The 22,851-nt window shown below is 39.5% G+C and overlaps 1 protein-coding gene and 1 non-coding gene across 2 annotated transcripts in view; both read right to left on the bottom strand.

The window, feature by feature from the left end:
* Window positions 1–22,851, bottom strand: part of SCAPER (S-phase cyclin A associated protein in the ER) — a 459,896-nt gene that overhangs the window by 35,568 nt on the left and 401,477 nt on the right. Inside the window, 2 exon segments of the mRNA XM_029238862.1 lie at window positions 4,403–4,552; window positions 9,676–9,913. Coding sequence (XP_029094695.1) covers window positions 4,403–4,552; window positions 9,676–9,913 — 388 coding nt within the window.
* Window positions 17,955–18,056, bottom strand: LOC114905288. Its single transcript, XR_003796142.1, has one exon. It is a non-coding gene; the product is annotated as a U6 spliceosomal RNA (small nuclear RNA).

The raw sequence follows: 22,851 nt of genomic DNA, 5'->3' as shown, positions 1-22,851 counted from the left end.
TACCTCTTTGTATGGTCAAAAAAGAGTCATGTACCAAAATGTTCATTGCAGCTCTATTTACAATAGCCCGGAGATGGAAACAACCTAAGTGCCCATCATCGGATGAATGGATAAAGAAGATGTGGCACATATATACAATGGAATATTACTCAGCCATAAAAATAAACGAAATTGAGCTATTTGTAATGAGGTGGATAGACCTAGAGTCTGCCATACAGAGTGAAGTCAGAAAGAGAAAGACAAATACCGTATGCTAACACATATATATGGAATTTAAGAAAAAAAAAAAGTCATGAAGAACCTAGGGGTAAGACAGGAATAAAGACACAGACCCACTGGAGAACGGACTTGAGGATATGGGGAAGGGGAAGGGTGAGCTGTGACAAAGTGAGAGAGAGGCATGGACATATATACACTACCAAACGTAAGGTAGATAGCTAGTGGGAAGCAGCCGCATAGCACAGGGATATCAGCTCGGTGCTTTGTGACCGCCTGGAGGGGTGGGATAGGGAGGGTGGGAGGGAGGGAGACACAAGAGGGAAGAGATATGGGAACATATGTATATGTATAACTGATTCACTGTTATAAAGCAGAAACTAACACACCATTGTAAAGCAATTATACCCCAATAAAGATGTTAAAAAAAAAATGCTCAAGCCTCAAGAGGGAGAATTATTTATCTAAGATCCTGCAGCTAGTGGCAGAGCTGAGGTTAGAACCCAGGCCTTCTATTTGTTAGAATGGTCCACTTTGTGCTCATAAAACACACTCATTTACACTTTCCCAGGATCTTTACGTGTCTTCCCCACGTAAGGCACACAGATATGTCCCAGAAGCATTCAGAGTTGCAGAATGGCAGCTTCTCAGTGTACTGTCTAGGTAAATGGGCATCATCTTCTAAACCCTCCACCCCTGCCCAAGAAATACTTCAGAGATCACTGGTAGAACGGGCCGGTGATACATCTAATTTTCTTAAGCAATGTGAAATGAAAAGAACACTGAGCTGGGGTTTGCAAGACCTGCGTTCTAGTCCTGGTATTTTAGCAATTCTTTATGTCATTTCAGGGGGCTCATTTCACCTCTCTGAGTCCAGATTCTTCACCTGTCTGTGAGGCGGGAGTAATTCCTCTGCCTTACAGCCTCAATGAAGTGCTAATGAGGTCCAAGAGGCCACAGATGGGGCAAGCAGTATAAAGAATTATACAAATACCAGAGGTTATGCTTTAGAAAAGCATCTCCATAAGGTGCAGTGTCTCAGTGCTTGACAATTACTATCATTTCTATCAATTTCTGATTTCTTCTCTACTTTTTGTCATATTCTTTCTTTTCACAGATTGTTGCATTTCAGCAGTTGCCCGAGGACTGAACTGACTTCTCTGACCTTCTACCTTCCACCAAATCAGAAGTGGATGTCCAGTTAGGATTCAATCCTTCTGGGAGGCAAGGTGTCGAGAAAGGAGGTCTGGCCTTTTTTACTTTTCTAATTTCTTCCTCTCAACAATTACCTCTAAACCCCACAGCTTCTTCCCCAACTGAGAAGCCATAGGGTCTCTGTCTCCTCCTTGGATTGCTTGCTGCTCTCTCTGCCCATTTAATCTGCTTTCTTCCTGTCCCAACATGCCCAGTCTTTACTTTGCCATCAGGTCCACGTCAGTTCTAACATGCCATTTCCAAATACCAGTTCCCCCGACCCCATTTCTCATTGACTCTGGTGAGCCCAGAGATACTTAGAGTGTGTGTTTTATCTATAGGAGAGGATTAGTCTGTGGTCCGGCAACAGCAGAAAATCTCTCTGAAATCCTACACAGTTCTGAGTTCAGTAAATTCATCACAACAGAGTTGGTTTAAGCAAAGAGCTTCAACCATCCCTAAACATGCGTGTGCTGAAGAAACTGAACTTTTTGCTGTAGAACTGTACAGCAAAATATTATCACACACACAAATTACTTACCTCTTTATAAGTGCAGTAGATAGTGTCATGATAAATGGTAAACGACTTAACAGGAAATTGTGAGGTAAACCATGGGCTGTCTACACAAGATAAAGCCACGCAGACATTAAAAACTGTATTCACAAAGAAGGATTATGATATAATGTTAAGTGTGCAAAGCAGGATAGGAGTGTATATACCATATGACCTCAGCTTTGTAAAAATATTCATAGAGGGCTAAGGAGTGGGTGAAGTGAGTGAAGGTGGTCAAAAGGTACAAACTTCCAGCTATAAGGTAAGTAAGTTCTGGTGATGTAATGCACAGCATGGTGGCTGAAGTTAACAATACTGTATTGTATATTTGAAAGCTGCTGAGAGTAGATCTTGAAAGTTCTCATCACAAGGAAAAAAATTTTAACTATGTGAGGTGATGGCTAACTAAATTTACTGTGCTAATCATTTTGCAACATATAAATATATCAAATCTTCACACTGTACACACTTAAAAATAAGACAGTGTTACATGTTAATTTTATCTCAGTAATATTAACTGGCAAAAATATTCACAGAAAAGAGACTGTAAGGAACCTGCCAAAATGGTAACAGTGACTATCTCAACAGTGAGATCAGGGATAACTGTGACTCCTCCTCCTTCTTTACACTTGCCTATCTTTTTCATGATGAGTAAGAAACACTTTTGCAATCAGAAAAATAAAAACAAACTTTTAGAGGGAAACGAAATGCAGTTTAGTAGGTCAAATGGATACACATGAAGAAAAGAAAACCACACAGGAGATTTCGCTCAACTTTCCTTCCTTGAGTAGCTTGTAAGAGACTCGTGAACCTGCTGCGCTTAGTCCGCAGAAACGACAAAGCATCAGTACCTGAGAGAGCACTGCGTGAGTGATCCTGTGGCGGGAGGTGAGAAAGATCTGCCCTTCTGGCAACGAGGTCTGCGAAAGGGGAATTTTTCTACGTATGACGCTTCTTCTGGCAAGGGTCCACATTTTCTACATTTTAATCATGGAAATCTTTCTAGAATGGACTTCATATTCCTCAGCCTTCTTAAAGGGAATGCACAGAACATACATTTTGCCTCCATGCTCACTCAGGGTCCGCACGGGGGGCATCAACAATCATCCAGGGAAATCAAATATAGGGCTTAGTGTCCCTTTGAAACCAGATAGCTACAATTTTTTTTTCTTTTCTTTTTTGGCTGTGCCACGCGGCACGCAGGATCTTAGTTCCCTGACCAGCGATCAAACCAACGCCCCCTGCAGTGGAAGCGCAGAGTCTTAACCGCTGGACAGCCGGGGAAGTCCCAGATGGCTACAATTTCTGAGGTCTTGTGCTTGTCTTGTTGTTTTCTGTCCTCTTTCTCCTTATCAGATAGGCAGTTGCAGCTCTTAGTGTGTAGGTTCTCACCTTGTATTTGGCTCTGGCGCTACAGCTATCTCCTTCCTTCTTCCGCCCTGGTCTAGTTTACTGCAGGCTAATAAACCTAGTAAGCACACTTATTAGAGAGTTGCCTAAAATAAAAATCAGTAAGCTTGGAGTGAGGGTTAAGGGCTGTTCATAGGCCTTTTCTCAGCTATAATCCACATAATTAAGGTTGCTGAATATGAGGCTTTAGATAAATGAGGTAGTCAGGAATTACAATTTGATGTGTTAGTTATGCCATGACTCTGTTTTTAAAAATAAAGATAACAACCTAAATGGGAAACGAATTTGAAAAAGAATAGATACATGTACATGTATAACACTTTGCTGTACACCTGAAACTATCACAACATTGTTAATCGACTATACTCCAATATAAAATAAAAAGTTAAAAAAAGGTAAAGTGCTTTATTATTGTTATTTTTAAAATAAAATCTGTAACACAGATTTCCCAACTTTTTAAAGCAACAGAACCCTATTTACAAATGAAATCTTGCTTAGAAACCGAATAATCAAAATAGTTAAAAGCAAAACTACTCTGGGTGACTCAAGGGGGTAAGGCCCAAACCCTGCCTTCTCAGGCTCCCCTCCAACACCATCTGGCACCCTCTTAAGCACCTAGGCAGAAGCCAAAGACCAAGAGCAGTTTCATAAAGCACCAGACTAATGCTATAATATTTGCAAAGTGACCCAAGTTGAAAGATGTAATCTATTTCATTAAAACAACAACAAAAAAATATGAATAAAGCATCAGGATCTATGTGGTAAGGGAGTAGATGCTTCTGTGTGGCTTAAGAAGAACATTTTATTAAAAATATCTTATTGTTATAGCTTTAAGAGGAAGTCCTAGTGCTGGTCTAGTGTTGATCAAATCTCTTTGGAGAGAAGTCAGAGGCATATCCCTGGAGCCTGGTTAAAGGGCCTCACACAGGACAGATGGGTTCCAGCAGGCTAGCCTGCCTTTTCTCACTCCAATACCTCACACTCTCAGTGCTGGGGAAGCAGTCTGAGGAACTTTCCTGTGCCTCTTACCTGGTTATCTGGGTGGTTGACAGTGAAGTAGCCCACACAGACGATGACCTCATGAAGGAGGCTTTCACAGGAGACGTGGCTGCAGTGGCCCAGTAGGGAGCTGGCGATGTGCCGGAATGCAAGGGACAAGCCCTCTGCCCCTACAATAGACTAACAAAGACAAGGAGCAGTTAGAACTCCTCAGCCCAGGGACAGCCAGGGCTGCAAATCACAAAACACACCTGGGCCCTGTGCACCTTCTGCCATGATGCCAGAAAAGCATATGAAATTTCTAGAGCACTGTGCTTAAGAGTTCAGTTCAGGGATTCCTGCTCCAATAAACGACCATAATAAATGCAACGTTTAAACTGAAAAAAAAAAAAAAAAAAAAGACAGAAAATAAAGCATAGCAGACCAAATGCCTGTACTACGTGGATCAAGACACTATTCACCTAAAGCATGAGTATTTATCCCATTTTTAATGAGGTATTTTTTTTCTCATTGCACAGTCTCACTGTAGAAAATTTGGGAAAATATAATAATACTAAAATTCACCTGTAAATCTACCATTTAGCTAACTTCCAATACTTTTTTTTTTTCCTGAAGGAGAAAATATTTTCTTGTATGCAGGGATAAAAATATAACTCTAATTATTTACTTATGTTCAAATAGAAAATAAATATAAATAACAATTAGTTATTCAAATAGCTCTTGTGCTCCCAAAGTAATGTAAAAAAACCCAACAACCTCCCCCTGCCCCCCCAAAAAACAAACCATGAAGCCCCCTCAGCTATGAGGCTTCTGGGATCCTTTCTTGAGACAGTCAAAGGGCTGTTGGTGGTGGGCGACGCGGGAGGAGAGCCTGAGTCTGTCTGTGCAGCCTGAAGCGTCTATTTAATAAACATGTCAAACAGACAGAGCGACAGGAGGGCAAAGGGGAGAGGCGAGGCCCACAGAATGCACTCGCAGCCCACACTGGAATGAAGCACCACTGCCAGCCTGTGGGAAAAGGCAGTGCTTTAAACTCATCTCTTGATTTGAGGTCTTGGCTGGCTTGAACCAGGTCAGATACTTTGCAGCTTGGAAGTTTCAATGAATTCACTCTGCCTAACAGCCGGGGAGGCACAGTCTTTTTAATAAATACTGTTGAAACAAAATTACTACTAAATTTTAAGAGTGCCTTCTGTCTCCGTTTCATTGCACTGAGACAAAATGTTTTTCAAGCCCCAAAGAGACTTCAGGAGGGCCCTGCTCCTTTAAATCAAGTAGTGACACCTTCTCAGCTCAGCCCTTATTTAATTAGTTGTGTCCAGCTTGCTGTGACCCAGTGCCCTCTGTTTAACCTTCACTGATAAGAGCAGGTCAAGGGGCATGTAAGTTTGAATATAAAAATTAAACCAATTTTTCAAGGAAACTATATTTCCTTTTTAGCCAGAATTAATTGCCAAGTCAGTACATTGATTTGTTTCTTGAGACCACCTTCAATTGTAAAAACTGTCAAAGTATATGCACTATACAATATCCGGGATCTCAAGGCCATCTGTGCCAATATGAATTCAGAGTGAAATCAGACTCTTTGCTGAAGGGAGAAAAATATTTTGACAGCCTTATTAGTATATAATGAAATGGAACCAGTTAAGAAAATATTCTAATGGATAACCTTTTGTTACTACTATGCGATGAGTTCTCACACCAAAACAATCACATAGGTTTATGGCTTCAAAGAAGGGTGCAGAAGCACTGGGAATGTTGCATTCGAAACCTAGCCTTTTGATTCAACATCTGCAAGGCGGTTTGGGTAAATTCTTCACCTTCAGAGTATGAGTCAGTCCACATTTCTTGAGGGCCTACTATGTGCTAGCTAGCACAGTGCCTTTATGTAATCTCATTTAAACCTCAGACTTGTGATGTAAGTGTTTTTAATCTCTATTTTACAAATGAGAAACTCAGTCTTAAGGATTCAAATGACTTGTCTAAGGTCATACAACTTGGTAGTATGATGGCTCAAAGTCAGGTCAGTCTTGACTCGAGACCCAGAGGTCTTGATGAGGGTGCTTCTCCATAACAGCTCTACAGAGATGCATTCTTGCGATGCACTGGGACTCAAACCGTCAACATGTCTTACACTGTCTTGTCTAACTCTTCAGAGGGTCAGACCATTTATCTCATTTCAATTTTCTTCTTCAGCTTCTTCAATCCTCTCAGGCAATTCATAAATTGTCTCCCAGATTTTTTCTGAGCTCAGACCCATACTGTACCTAAAATCTCTTTTCCTGTGCTTTATAAACATAGTTCCTGAAATCTCACTTTTGACAAGTTGTTTTAATGAGCTAGAATATGAGTTTCTCTGACCATACCTATCATAAAAATAATACTTTTCTCCTAAACTCACCCATTGCTTTACAATGCAAATATTGTGTATTTGTATGCTATTTACTTGAGCATTGCACGATTGATCAGATGTCTATCTACAGCAATGATGTCTATGTGGTCAGATGCTTTGCTTTAGCTTGCTCAACAGAGTGTAGTGGTTAGTTAAAAAAAATGACTATAAATCTTTGACAGTCCTCCCATTGAGAGATGGGGCCTATGTCTTCTCCTCTTGAATCTGGAAGGTTTATGACTGATTTAACCAATAGAGGATGGCTGATATGTAACCATATGACTTCTGAGGCCAGGTCATAAAAAAGCCATGCAGCTTCCGTTGGTTCTCTTGGAGCAGTTGTTTTCCAGAAGCTTCCTCTCAGGAAACTCCTACTGAGAACCCAGACACCACGATGTTTTGAGAAGCCCAAGTCACATAGAGAAGCCATATGTAGAGTCTCTGGCCAATAGTCCTTGATGAACCTAGTCTTTGAGTAATCAATCCCAGGCATAAAACATGAAAGTGAAGGAGCCTCCAGATAATTTGAGCTCCCAGCTATTTGAGTCAATTTGCCCCTCTTCTCCATACCCCCCAACCCCAGTCATTCGAGTCCCTCAGCTGAAGCCCTACATCGTGGAGTAGTGACAAGCCACCTCCACTGTGAAAAGTCCTGCCTGAAATCTGGATTCACAGAATCTGTGATCATAATGGTTGTTGTTTACCCCACTAAGTTTGTTTGTTTTTCAAATGTATAAAAGTAACTGGAACAGTAAGGTAATCATTGGTAGATGTATTAAAGGACCTGATGCTAGAAATTCTAGGTATCTGGGTCCCTGCACACACTGATGAAGCATAAGAGAAAAACATGTGCTTGACTTTGGGCACCAAAAGGATGGCAGCCAGGAGGAAGGTCCCTGAAGGCTTTCCTGGTTAAGGCTTTTCACTGGTTAAGGGGAAAAAGGTACCTGGGAACAATGTCTGGGGAGAGGATGAGAAGCAGTGATGGCAAAATTGACTAAAATAAGACAGGAGAGTCAGAACAGAGAAAAGGAAAAGAAGAAAAAGCAGGAAAGAATTAAGAGAAATATGGAGTAACAGGAAGGACAGAGAAGAAAGAAGCAAAAGAAGTGTTAGGAACCAGCCGCAAAAGGACGTTCCCCTGGGGAGGTGGGCATCTCACTCTAAGAATGGCTCGAACTCTCAAGTCACCTTGGTGTTTCTCCTGGGGTTGTGGCAAAAGCGGCTCAGGTAGGGAATATATTCCGGGCTTGATACGGCAAGGAGCTGCAGAGGAGAAGTCGTGGTTTCATCTTAGTTGGGCATGAAGGGCTCCAGAAATAGATTTTTGACTTTTCTAACATTATTGGCCATTGTGCCTAAAGGTCATGAGGGAGCAGGGCTGGTTGGAGTTCAGTGGTTCTTTTGAGTAAGGCTGCACAGGCTGTGAGTTCATGGAGGGCTGGGGGTAGGGCAGGGACCTGGGGCTCCCTGACACTCAGAGTGACTGATGGAATAAATGGCTGACTTAATGTAAATGCTTGTGTATGATGTGGTGACCCCTGAAGCAGTATAAATCCTGGTCAGAAGACCCATAAACCAGGAGCTCAGGAACATTTTTAGGTATTTGCTTTTCATAATCCCTGGTAACAAAAGAAATCACTCTAGTTGGACCTAGCTGATGGGTAGCCTGCTGGTCTCCATATTCTGAGGGCATAAAATTAGCATATCTTGATTTCTAAGCTGTTTCCAGACAGAACACAATGGGGTTGGGTCTTCATAAAACACAAACGTTATGTTCAACCCAGAGGCAAGAACCATTGGCATTCTCTGGAGCAGGTACCTCTTGTTCTAGGTGTGGCTGTAAACTCTCAGAGCTTTACATATTGTGTAGCTACCACCTAAGGCTAGTTCAAGTGCTTTGAAAACTGAAAAGCATTAATCCTAAGGAAGAGATTTCTGTTCTTATGATGGATAAACTAACTCTACAAAGTTGAAAGATACTGAGTCCAATGATACGACTTACTAATTTCCAGTTGTGAAGAGAATGACAGGAAGACAAGAACTGCACATTTGTCACCAGCTACAAAACAGAAGTGTTTCTTCCATCTTGCGATGACCAAAGACCACAATTTTCATACATTTGTATCTCTATAACCTTTTTCCCTTCGAGCAAAGCAATTCATCTAAATTATGGGTTCGTTATCTGCCAAGTTTGTCCCCTTTTTAATGAAATCACTTGACAGTTAATAAACTGAAAGAGAAAGTCTACTCCTTGGGGCTTGCTCTGTTCCAAAGGTTCAGTGTTTTTGAAAATTAAATTTCCTACATGAAAAACAATCTGTTTCTAAGCTGACAGTCTGGTGTTATAACATAAAGCAATTTTTCTTTAGCTATAAAAACTTAGTATTTATAGGGGTTTGCACATTTAACTACACATGCACTTTACGTTGGATACAAGTCAGTTAAATCATTCATAGACAGTCATATCAATCAAAACAATTTATCTAATTTTGGTTGTGTTTATATAAGAAACCATTACTTTCCTTAATATTTAAATGTTTATGGTATGATAATGCCTTTTCTAAAGAAATCAAGACAGAAGATTTATAAGTAGCAGAATGGCATAGGCTTGGGGCCATGGGTACCAGTCCTGGCTCAGCCAAGTGTAACCCTGGGAAATTACTTAACTGCCAGCTTTTCCACCTGTAAAATGGGTATAATAATATTCTGTAGGGTAGTCATGAGAATAAATAAGAAAGCATATGAAAAGCACCTAATCCAGTTCCTAGAATACAGTAGCTTAATAAATAGTACATATTATTATTCCCTGTATTGTAGCTTATTCCTTATGCCCCAATCCAGGAAAAGAACCTCTCATCATATCTACACAAAATTATTAACTCTTGGCTGGTTAACCAATTCCTGGTACCTGAAAAGCAGGCAGGTCAAGAGCTGCAAAGCTGTTGAAGAAACGTAAACTCTGAATGGCCACTTGGACAGTGTTCTGAGCGTAACTCTCCTTGGGACTAGAAGTGCCGGGGTCCGAGATTGTGCCATGGAAGAGGACACAGTAGAGCATATGCAGAACTCCAGCCAGGTCTGTGGCCTGAAGAGCAGCTGTCAGTCCTGTGGGATCCTGGCGATTATTATCAAATATGCTGTGTGACCTGATAAAGAAACATTCAACTTTTTAACAGAAATCTACTTAAAGGATGCTAGCATTTTTATAGGTCAAATGGAACATGACAAGCAGACCGTTAAAAGCAAACCATGTGAGTGGTGTAGTAAGGTAACAAGAAACCTCAAGGAGTAAATGCAGCCCTCCCCCCAGCCAAGTGCACTGCGGCCCGCCCTTTTCTCCAGCTGGGAGACCGGGCTGCTGCAGCAGTGGCAACTGAGTACTCTGCAGCCAGGCTGAGGCTGCTTCCACCCTTTGCAGCCTAGATAGCCTCACTTTGTTTAGATTCCAGACCTGGTGGAACTGGACAGAGTCCATGAGAGCTGTTGGGACTCAGAACTCAAAACACCATGGCTTACTTTCTGGATACACAAGGGAATCTTCTCAGGGGAGGCAGTTACTGGGAAAGTACGAGGCCTCAAAAATCCAGTAGTGTGTTGGTATACCGTGACAGGGAGACACTTCAACCGCTTTTGAAGGCACAGTTCCATCATCAAGGAGTATTGGCAGGACAGGTTGTAGGGGCCAGGCTCTCAAGAACAAGCTAGTGCTGGATTAGCTTTGTACAAATCACCTTGAAGTTAGCTTAGCAATTGTGGCAGGCAGTATGGATGAGCAAGAAGCAATGGCAGTGGCAAGTGAATTCCTCAAATCAATAGGAAAGGAAGGGTTTGCTAAATCCACCTCACTCTGGAACTCGGGTATACGTGAAGTGTCTAGTGATCAAGAGCCTACAATTTTAGTAAATGTGGCTGCTAAGCATTCATTCACCCTTTTTGCCCCTAGAAACCATACCCAGGTTTCTCTCCCCTCCCCACAGCCAACATGCTTCAGGTGGGGCCCCCTTCCTATTCACTCTGGCTCAAGGGTATGTAGGCCTAAGGTAAGGGGAACATGGAGGGAGATTCTTGGGCTGAAATGCCTGGAAAGAAGCCCTCACTTTTTCTCCACAGGTTTGAATCTGAAATGTAAGGTCTGTACCTGCTGCAGCCATTTGTTCTAACCACTGCACAAATCCTCAGGTCTCTGGGCTGTTCCAGGTGGGTCAGTCACCTTTCTTCATGGGACACAGCTTTTTCTCAGGAAGGGAAGTTACAAGTCCCTGCTCAGTGTCTCCCTTTAACCTGGTATGATCTGCACAAAGCTGAGCAGAAGTGTCTTTATGTTTCTGCCACAGGATGATGCCCTTCCCTATTTTTAACACTAATATAGGTCCCTCCCATTCCTTTTTCTGTTGTTGTTGTTATTGTTCCTTTCAGCTGGAATCTAGAATGGGAGAGAGGCACTGAAGATCTATGCTTATCTCATAAATTTGCCCAGAAGCACTGAAGAGATGCCACTAAGTAAATATGAATTCGAAAGTGATGGCTGGCAAGTTTCTAGTATCTTGTCTAGTTTTCTAATCTATAACTTTTTTAAGGGATTATATTATTCATTCTAATTTGTTAGTTTCATCAAAGTATAGTTTTATTCGTAACCGTGGTAAGCATTTGTTTCCTGAATGTGCACTATTTCTGATAGTCTAAGAATGTGGGATGACACTTATACTTGTTCTCTTCTTAAGAAAGGTCTTATGAAATACTATCATCTCATTTGCATGGCAGGACCTGCTAAGTACATTCACATCTTCCACCCCGCCTCATTTGTAGCTCTTCATAGTTGGTAGAGAAGGTGTTGTTCTCCTCACTTCACACATGACGCAACCGAGACCCTCAGAGATTCAGTGAGATGTTTTAGGTCATAAACATTTGTCAGTGGCAAAGGCAGGGGTACTACCAAGAACTGTTGACTCTTTAAAGGCAGGGCTTTGTCCAAAGACCAAAACATCCAGGCCAAACAGGAGGTGACCTCTTCTTTCGTCTCTATGCCTTTTCTTAAATCAAATCTCGGGGCTAACTGAACACTGTTAAACAAAGTACACAGAGGTTGTAATGTAATCCTGATCATCACGGAGAGACACTTTCTGTCTTATGGGACTCAGTAAAAAAAAAGTTAAGAAATTATATTTATTTGCTTATAGGCACATCTGAACCTTTACACAAACTGTTAGCTAATGTCATTTCAGTTCGCCCTTCCTTCCTTCCTTCCATTATAGCCATGAGAGTTAGGGGTCAGACCCCGACTAAAGACGTGAGTAGAGATTAATGTGTCTGAGTTTATTATATAGATTCCAAAAAGGGGTCTGTGTTTGTTTAACAATGACTGCCTTTTAGAACCAATGACAAGTCAGAAGACATTTCTCCCTAAAGCTAATTTCTAATAGGCTTTCAGAACCTTGGGGATGAGTGACATCACTGCTGGTGACAACATTTTTTCTTCTTTGTGATTCAGCATGGTCACCTCCCCTTTACTGCCTGTGTTGCTTTTAAACTGATTATTAGCATATTCAAATGCAGATATTCAGGAATATAGCTTTATTATTTAGAAAACTTTGTAACAGTTAATCTTTGCAAGCATTTAAGAAATGACATGAATTCACTGCTACTACTTCTTTAAAAAAATAAACTAAAAAAACCCCAGCAAGTGAAGATCATCATAGTAGTTTCTCTTCTCTCCACCCCACCCTATTTAGGAAAATACCAAACTATAAAATAACACAACTCAGGATCTTTTGCAATATTCTTCTGATGAAATAAAAATGTTGATTCAGAAAAATCAATTAAATTAGCATTCAAGAACTCAGATGTGGAAATGGTTCAAAATGTATATTAATATTGCTTTGTGGAAAAGACAATTTTAAAGTTAGCCTACAGAATATACAGGGTGGAAGGGAGGGGAGAGAGCTTGTCTGCTGCATTTGGCTTCCACAGGACTAATGTAGGCATGAAGGGACTTTAGAAAATGTTTACTTTTGATTTAGTCTGAAATACGGATAATTTGTCCTTGAACAGGCAACTGGCTCCTGTTGGTCTTAAATGTCAGCTATAATCACTTTAAGCCTAAATGTTTACAATAAAAAAGTAAAAGGCCTTATTCATATCAGGCACAGGTTATAAAAAGTTTTCTTTTTTTAAATAAATTTATTTTTGGCTGCGTTGGGTCTTTGTTGCTGCGCGTGGGCTTTCTCTAGTTGTGGCAAGCGGGGGCTACCCTTTGTTGCGGTGCGTGGGCTTCTCATTCTGGTGGCTTCTTGCTGTGGAGCATGGGCTCTAGGTGCGCGGGCTTCAGTAGTTGTGGCACACAAGCTCAGTAGCTGTGGTTCGTGGGCTCTAGAGCGCAGGCTCAGTAGTTGTGGCGCACGGGCTTAGTTGCTCCGTGGCATGTGGGATCTCCTCAGACCAGGGCTCGAACCCGTGTCCCCTGCATTGGCAGGCGGATTCTTAACCACTGCACCCCCAGGGAAGCCCATAAAGTTTTCTTTTAAAAACACATTGAAGATATGAAAAATCAGATCTGAAATTTTGTATATTACACTCTAAAATCTTCTCAGTTTTACTGGATTTTAAAGTGTTTTTGTTTGGTCTCTAGGATTAGAGATCTTAGTGGCATATTCATTTCTGTTCATTAATTGTGAGATTCAATCAGGAAAAACTATAACTGGGCCATCAATATACCTGCACAGCTCTTGAAAACCCTACTTTGCCTTAAAGGAGAGTATAGCTGGGCAAAAAAAAAAGCAATAATTTGTGTGGGCATGAATCAACTACCGTCTGTTCCATCTTTGGTATTTTAAACCACTTAAGTAACAGGCCTTATTTGGCTCAAAAAAGCAGCTGTGACAGTCGAAGACACGATAACCCCCTTTCCCCATTTGTTCCTGGCTTGTTTGCTCTTGTATCCCTTGCTCTTGTATCGCAGATTTCTGATTCGGTAACATCCACCCTGATCCCCTTCAGTGCCGGTATCTTCTAGACTGCTCTCCTAGTTTCTTGGATTTTGGCTTTGTTCCCTCCTTTAGATCTGGAATCCCAGAGGCATCTTATCAGAACCTCCCATTTTAGCCTCTGAATCCAGAACACTCCCCACAAAGGTCTGCATAGTGCTGGGAGTGGATGGAGTTAAGTCACTGTCCCTCCCAATGATGAATGTGAACTTCACTGTTCAAGGAGAAGTGAATTATTTCTTACAGAGTTATTCCAGCTGTGGGCTCTTATGTACTGGGACAGTCTTAGAAAGGTGACCTTCATCTAGTAACATCATCATTTATCAGGCTTTGTGGTGAGCAAAAGGGACATGATTATCTGTCATATATTCTCTATGGAAAAAGCCAAAGTACCTGTGCTCCAGCAACAGTGACCTGTGATGTATTACAAAATCAAGGAAGACCAGACCCCTGTCCTATAGAATGTTACAGTCTAATAGTGGCAGGCATGTGCATCAGCTTCCTATTGCTGCTGGAATAAATGATCACAAGCTAGTTGTTCAAAACAACACAAATTTATTCTCTTAAAGTTCTGGGGGTCAGAAATCCAAAATGTCTCACTAAGCTAAAATCAAGGTGTTACCAGAGCTGGGTTCCTTCTGGAGGCTGAAGGGGAGAATTTATTTCCTTGCCTTTTACAACTTCTAGAGTATGGTTGTTCCTTGGCTCCTGGCCCCTTCTTCCATCTTCAAAGCCAGCAGCATAGCACCTTCAAATCCCTCTCTAACACTGACTTTCCTGCTTCCCTTTGAGATTACACTGGGCCCACCTGGATAATCCAGGCTACTCTCTCCATCTCAAGATCCTTAACCATTTCTGCAACATTCCTTTTGCCATGTTAGGCAACACATTTATAGGTTCTGAGGATTAGGATACAGATATCTTTGGCAGGGCATTATCTCCCCCCACCCCTAATTTTTTTTATTGTGGTAAAATACACATAAAATTTACCATCTTACCTGTTTTTAAGTTTACAATTCAATGGTATTAAATTCGTTCATAATGTTATACAACCATCACTACCAACCATCTCTGTAAGTCTTTTTTTGCTTTGTGGTATGCGGGCCTCTCACTGTTGTGGCCTCTCCCGTTGCGGAGCACAGGCTCCGGACACGCAGGCTCAGTTGCCATGGTTCATGGGCCCAGCCGCTCCGCGGCATGTGGGATCTTCCTGGACCGGGGCACGAACCCGTGTCCCCTGCATCGGCAGGTGGACTCTCAACCACTGCGCCACCAGGGAAGCCCTCCATAACTCTTTCATCATGTAAAACTGAAACTCTATACTCATTAAACAATAACTCCCTATTCCTTCCTCCCCCTGGCAACCACTATTCTACTTTCTGTCTCCATGATTCTGACTACTCTAAGTATGTCATATATGTGGAATCATCATATAGTATTTGTCTTTTTGTGACTGGCTTATTTCACTTAGCATAATGTCCTCAAGTTTCATTCATGTTGTAGCATATGGCAGAACTTCCTACCTTTTCAAGGCTGAATAATGTTCCATTATGTGTGTATACCACATTTTGTTTATCCACCATCCGCTGATGGACACTTGGGTTGCTTCCGTTTTAGCTACTGTGAATAATGCTGCCATGAACATGGGTGTATAAACATGTCTACAAAACCCTGTTTTCAATTCTTTTGGATATATATCCAGAGGTAGAATTTCTCAATCATATAATAATTCTATTTTTAATTTTTTGAGGAATTGCCATAACATTTTCCACAGCAGCTATACCATTTTACATTCCCACTAACAATGCACAAGGGTTCTAATTTCTCCATATCCTCACCAAACCTTGGTATTTTCTTTTTTTTTTTTAATAGTAGCCATCCTAATGGGTGTGAGGTGATATCTCATTGTAGTTTTGATTTGCATTTCCCTATCAATGACATTGAGCATCTTTTCATGTGCTTATTGACAAATTTGTATTTCTTCTTTGGAATTCAAGTCCTTTGCCCATTTTTTAATTGGGTTATTTTGTTGTTGAGTTTTAGGAGTTTTCCATAGTTCCTGGATATTAACCCCTTATCAGATATATGACTTGCAAATATTATCTCCCATTCTCTGGGTTGTTTCTTTACTCTGTTGATATTATATTTTGATGCACAAATCAAAAAACTTTTCATGCAGTCCCATTTGTCTACTTTTTCTTTTATTGCCTGTGCCTCTGGTGTCACATCCAAAGAAATCATTGCTAAATCCAATGTCAGGAAGCTTTTGCCCTGTGTTTTCTTCTAGGAGTTTAATTGTTTTAGGTCTTACATTTATGTCTCTGATCCACCTTAAGTTATGGTGTTAGATAAGTGTCCAGCTTCATTCTTTTGCTTATGGATATCCAGTTTCTCCAGCATCATTTGTTGAAGAGACTGTCCTTTCCCATTCAATGGTCTTGGCACCCCTGTCAAAAATCATTTGGCTATAAATACAAGAGTTTAAGTCTGTGCTCTCTATTCTATTCCATTGTTATATATGTCTGTCTTTATGCCAGTACCACACTGTTTTGATTACTGTAGCTTTGTAGTAAATTTTGAAATCAGAAGTGTGAGTCCTCCCCCTTTGTTCTTCTTTTTCAAGATTGTTTTGGTTATTTGGGGTCCCTTGAGATTCCATATGAATTTTAAGATGGGATTTACTATTTCTGCCAAAAAAAAAAGCCTTTGGGATTTAGATAGGGAGTGCAAGGAATGTACAGATTTATAGATTGCTTTGCATAGTAATGACATCTTAACAATATTGTTTTATAATCCATGGACATGGGATGTGTTTCTAATTTATGCCTTCTTTGATTTCTTTTGGCAATGTTTTATACTTTTCATTGTATAAGTCTTTCATCTTCTTGTTTAATTCCTAAGTATTTTATTCTTTTTGATGCTATTATAAATGGAATTTTCATAATTTCCTTTCCAGATTGTTCATAGTATATAGTGTATATAAATGCAACTAATGTTTGTGAGTTGACTTTGTATTCAACTTTATTGAATTCATTAGTTTTAACAGCTTTTTTGTGTGGAATCATTAGTAGTTTCTACATATAATATCGTTTGCAAACAGAGAAAATTTTACTCCTTCCCTTCCAATTGAGATGCTTTTTTTTTTTCTTTTCCTCACCTAATTGCTTTGGCTACAACTTCCAGTACTATGTTGAGTAGAAGTGGCAGAAGTGGGCATCCTTGCCTTGTCCTGATGTTAGAGGAAAAGCTTTCCTTCTTTCATCCTTGAGTATGATGTTCCTTGTGGGCTTTTCACATATGGCTTTTATTATGTGAAGGTAGTTTCTTTCTATTCCTAATTTGTTGAGTGTTTTTATCATGAAAGGGTGTTGAAATTTATCAGATGCTTTTCTGTATAAATTGAGATGATCGTGTTTTTTTCCCCCTTCATTCTGTTAATGTGGTCTATTAAATTGATTGATGTTCCTATGCGGAACCATTCTTGCACTCCAGGAACAAATCCCACTTGGTCATGGTGTATAATCCTTTAAACATGCTGCTGAGCTTGGTTTGGTAGTGTTTTGTTGAGGATCTTTAAATCAATGTTTGTAAGGAATATCAGTCTGGAATTTTCTCTCTTGTGGTGTCTTTGTCTGGCTTCGGAATCAGGATAATGCTGGCTTCATGTCAGAAAGTATTCTCTCCTCTTCAATTTTTTGGAGAAGTTTGAGAAAGACTAGTGTTAGTTCTTTAAATGTTGGGTACAATTCACCACTGAAGCCATCAGGTCCAGGGCTTTCCTTTGGAGACTTCTGATTACTGCTTCAGTCCCCTTATTAGTTACAGGTCTCTTCAGATTTTCTATTTCTTTGTGATTTAGTCTTGGTAGGTATTGTGTTTCTAGGAATTTGTCCATTTCATCTAAATTATTCAATTTGTTGGCATACGTTGTTAATAGTACTCTCGTATAGTCCTTTTTATTTCTGTAGAATTGGTAGCAATGTCCCATTTTCATTTCTCCCCCCTCTACCCAACTTTACCGAAGTATAACAAATAAAATTGTAACATTCAATGTGTGTAAAACATGATGATTTCATATACATTGTAAAATTATTCCTATCATCAAGTTAAAACATCCATTACCTCATATAATTAACTTTTTTTTTTGGTAGAATGCTTAAAATCTACTCTTTTATAATTTCAATATACAATACTGTACTACAACTATAAAAAAACAAAACACTTCAAGAATCTGAGTGTCATCTTTGTGCAGGGACCATGATAATCTTTGCATCAATCTAATTTTAGTATATGCACTGTCAAAGTGAGCACCCCATTTTCATTTCTGATTTTAGTAATTTCAGAGTTCTCACTCTTGTTTTCTAGCTGAAGGTTTGTCAATTCTATTGATCTTCTCAAAGAACCAACTTTTGGTTTCACTGATTATCTCTATTGTTATTTTATTCTCAACTTAATTGATCTCCGCCATAATCTTAATTATTTCCTTCCTTTTGCTAGGCTTGGGTTTAGTCTGTTCTTTTTTTCTAGTTCCTTAAGTTGTATAGTTTTTTTTTTTTAATTAATTTTTGGCTGCATTGGGTCTTCGTTGCTGCACACAGGCTTTCTCTAGTTGTGGCAAGCGGGGGCTACTCTTCATCGCAGTGCATGGGCTTCTCACTGCGGTGGCTTCTCTTGTTGTGGAGCATGAGCTCTAGGCATGTGGGGTTCAGTAGTTGTGGTTCGTGGGCTCTGGAGCACAGGCTCAGTAGTTGTGGCGCACGGGCTTAACTGCTCCGCAGCATGTGGGATCTTCCTGGATCAGGGCTCCAACCCATGACCCCTGCATTGGTAGGCAGATTCTTAACCACTGCACCACCAGGGAAGTCCCTAGTTAATTTTTTGATTTGAGATATTTCTAGTTGCTTTAGTGTAAATGCTTATAGCTATACACTTTCCCCTTGACAGTGCTTTTACTGTCCCATGAGTTTTTAATTTATTTTATTTTTTATTGAGGTATAGCTGACTTACAATTATATTAGTTTCGAGTGTACAATGTAGTGATTGAAATTTTTATAGATTATACTCCATTTAAAGTTATTATAAAATACTGGCTATATTCCCTGTGCTGTATGATATATCCTTGTAGTTTATTTTATAGATAGTAGTTTGTACCTCTTAATCCCCTACCTCTACGTTGCTCTTCCCCACTTCCCTCTCTACACTGGTAATCACTAGTTTGTTCTCTATATCTGTGAGTCTGTTTCTGTTTTGTTATATTCATTAGTTTGTTTTATTTTTTTAGATTCCACATACAAGTGAAAACACACAGCATTTGTCTTTCTCTGTGTCATTTATTTCACTAAGCATAATATCTCCAGGTCCAGTCATGTTGATGCAAATGGCAAAATTTTATTCTTTTTATGGCCAAGTAGTATTCCATTGCGTGTATGTGTGTATGCATCTCCTTTTTCCATTCATCTGTTGATGGACACTTAGGTTACTTCCATATCTTGGCTACTGTAAATAATGTGGCTATAAACACTGGGTGCATGTATCTTTTCAAATTAGTGATTTCATTTTCTTTGCATATACACCCAGGAGTAGAATTACTGCATCATATGGTAGTTCTAATGTTAGTTTTTTGAGGAACCTCCATACTGTTCTCCAGAGTGGCTACACCTATTTATATTATACCAACAGTGTACAAGGGTTTCCTTTTCTCCATATCCTTGCCAACATTTGTTATTTGTGGTCTTTTTGATGATAGTCATTCTGACAGGTGTGAGGTGTTATCTCGTGGTTTTTAGAATTTTATTGAAGTATAGTTGATTTACAATGCCGTGTTTAATTTCTGCTGTACAACAAAGTGATTCAGCTATATATACATATATATACATACACACATATATATATATGTATATATATATTCTTTTCCATTATGGTTTACCACAGGATATTGAATATAGTTCCCTGTGCTATACAGTAGGACCTTGTTGTTTACCCATCCTATATATAGTAGTTTGTATCTGCTAATCCCAAACTCCCAGCTAACTTCCCTTCCCCATCCTGCCTCCCCCTGGCAACCACAAATCTGTTCTCTTTATCTGTTAAGTTTGTTTTTGTTTTGTAGATATGTTCATTTGTGTCATATTTTAGATTCCACATATAAGTCATATCATATGGTATTTGTTTCTCTTTCTGACTTACTTCACTTAGCATGACAACCTCTAAGGTCCATCCACGTTGCTGCAAATGGCATTATTTCATTCTTTTTTTATGGCTGATAATATTCCCTTGGATATATATATACCACATCTTCTTTATCCATTCATCTGTCGATGGACATTTAGGTTGTTTCCATGTCTTGGCTATTGTAAACAGTGCTGCTATGAACATAGGGGTGCATGTATCTTTTTGAATTATATTTTCGTCTGGGTATATGCCCTGGAGTGGGATTGCTGGATAATACAGCAACTCTATTTTTAGTTTTTTGAGGAACCTCCATACTGTTTTCCACAGTGATTGTACCAATTTACATTCCCATCAATAGTGTAAGAGGGTTCCCTTTTCTCCACACCCTCTCTAGCATTTATTATTTGTAGACTCTTTAATGATGGCCATTCTGACTGGTGTGAAGTTGTACCCCATTGTAGTTTTGATTTGCATTTCTCTAATAATTAGTGATGATGAGCATCTTTTCATGTGCCTATTGGCCATCTGTATGTCTTCTTTAGAGAAATGTCTTTTTGGGTCTTCTGCCCATTTTTTAATAGTGTTGTTTGTTTCTTTTTTTGATATTGAGTTGTATGAGCTGTTTATATATTTTGGATATTAACCCCTTGTCGGTTGCATCATTTGTAAATATTTTCTCCCATTCAGTAGGTTGTCTTTTCACTTTGTCAATGGTTTCCTTTGCTGTGAAAAAGCTTTTAAGTTTAATTAGGTCCTATTTGTTTACTTTTCTTTTTGTTTCCTTTGCCTTAGGAGTCAGATCCCTCAAAATACTGGATTTATGTCAAAGAGTATTCTATTTGTTTTCTTCTAGGAGTTTGATGGTTTCCAGTTTTACATTTGGGTCTTTAATCCACTTTGAGTTTATTTTTGCATATCATGTGAGAAAATGCTCTAATTTCATTCTTTTACATGTAACTGTCCAGTTTCCCCAGCACCATTTATTGAAGAGACTGTCTTTTCTCCCTTGTATATTCTTGCCTCCTTTGTCACAGAAACCGTAAGTGTGTGGGTTGATTTCTGGGCTCCCTATTCTGTTCCGTGAGCTATGTGTCTGTTTTTGTGCCAGTACCATACTGTTTTGATTACTGCAACTTGGTAGCATGGTCTGAAGTCAGGGAGCGTAATACCTCCAGCTCTGTTCTTTCTCAAGATTGTTTTGGCTATTTGGGGTCTTTTGTGTTTCCATACAAATTTTAAAATTATTTGTTCTAGCTCTGTCAAAAATGCCATTGGCATTTTGATAGGGATTACATTGAATCTGTAGATTGCCTTGGGTAGTATGGTCATTTTGACAATATTAAGTCTTAAAATCCATGAACATGGTATATATCTTTTCATCTGTTTACGTCATCTTTAATTTCTTTCATCAGTTTCTTAGAGTTTTCTGAGTATAGGTCTTTTACCTCCTTAGTTAGATTTATTCTTAGGTATTTTATTTTCTTTTATTTTTTGATGTGATTATAAATTGTATTGTTCCTTAATTTCTCTGACAGTTTGTGTATAGAAATGCAACATATTTCTGTATATTAATTTTGTGTCCTGAAACTTGACTGAATTCATTGATAAGCTGTAGTAGTTTTTTGGTGGTGTCTTTCAGATTTTCTATGTATAGTATCATATCATCTGAAGACAGTGACAGTTTTACTTCTTCCTTACCAATCTGGATTCATTTCATTTCTTTTTCTTGTCTGATTGCTGTGCCTAGGACTTCCAATACTATGTTGAATAAAAGTGGTGAGGGGCTTCCCTGGTGGTGCAGTGGTTGAGAGTCTGCCTGCCGATACAGGGGACACGGGTTCATGCCCCGGTCTGGGAAGATCCCACATGCCGCGGAGTGGCTGGGCCCATGAGCCATGGCCGCTGAGCCTGTGCGTCCGGAGCCTGTGCTCCGCAACGGGAGAGGCCACAACAGTGAGAGGCCCGCGTACCGCAAAAAAAAATAAATAAATAAAATAAAAATAAAAGTGGTGAGACCGGGCATCCTTGTCTTGTTCCTGGTCTTAGAGGAAATGCTTTCAGCTTTTCACTGTTGAGTATGTAATTAACTATGAGTTTGTCATATATGGCCATTTCTTATGTTGAGGTATGTTCCCTCTATACCCACTTTGTGGAGAGTTTTTATTATAAATCGATGTTGAATTTTGTCAAAAGTTTTTTCTGCATCTATTGAGATGATCATATGATTTTTATTCCTCAATTTGTTAATGTGGTGTATCACACTGATTGATTTGTGGATACTGAACCATCTGTGCTTCCCTGGATAATTTCCACTTGAACATGGTTTATGATCTTTTTAATGTATTGTTGGATTTGGTTTGCTAATATTTTGAGGATTTTTGCATCTATGTTCATCAGTGTTACTGGCCTGTATTTCCTTTTTCTTGTGATATATTTGTCTGGTTTTGGTATCAGGGTGATGTGGGCCTTGTAGAATGAGTTCAGAAGCATTCCTTCCTCTGTAACTTTCTGGAAGTTTGAGAAGCATAGATGTTAACTCTTCTCTAAATGTTTGGTAGAATTCACCTGTGAAGCTGTCTGGTCCTGGACTTTTGTTTTTTGGGAGGTTTTAAAATTCCTGATTCAATTTCATTACTGGTAATTGATCTGTTCATTTTCTAGTTCTTCCTGGTTCAGTGTTGGAAGATAGTACATATCTAGGAGTTTGTCCATTTCTTCTGTCCAGTTTATTGGCATATAGTTGTTTGTAGTAATCTCTTATGATCTTTTATATTTCTGTGGTGCTGGCTGTAACGTCTCTGTTTTCATTTCTGATTTTATCGATTTGTGCTCTGTTTTTTTGTTTTTCCTTGATGTATCTGGCTAAAGGTTTATCAATTTTGTTTATCTTCAAAGAACCAGCTCTTGGTATCACTGATTTTTTCTATTTTTTT

This window comes from Monodon monoceros, unplaced genomic scaffold, assembly GCF_005190385.1.
Source record: "Monodon monoceros isolate NGI ecotype Baffin Bay Population unplaced genomic scaffold, NGI_Narwhal_1 Super_Scaffold_21, whole genome shotgun sequence".
NCBI classification, from domain to species: Eukaryota; Metazoa; Chordata; class Mammalia; order Artiodactyla; family Monodontidae; genus Monodon; species Monodon monoceros.
Note: the sequence above shows the minus strand (reverse complement) of the source record. Positions and strands in the feature narration are given on the sequence as shown.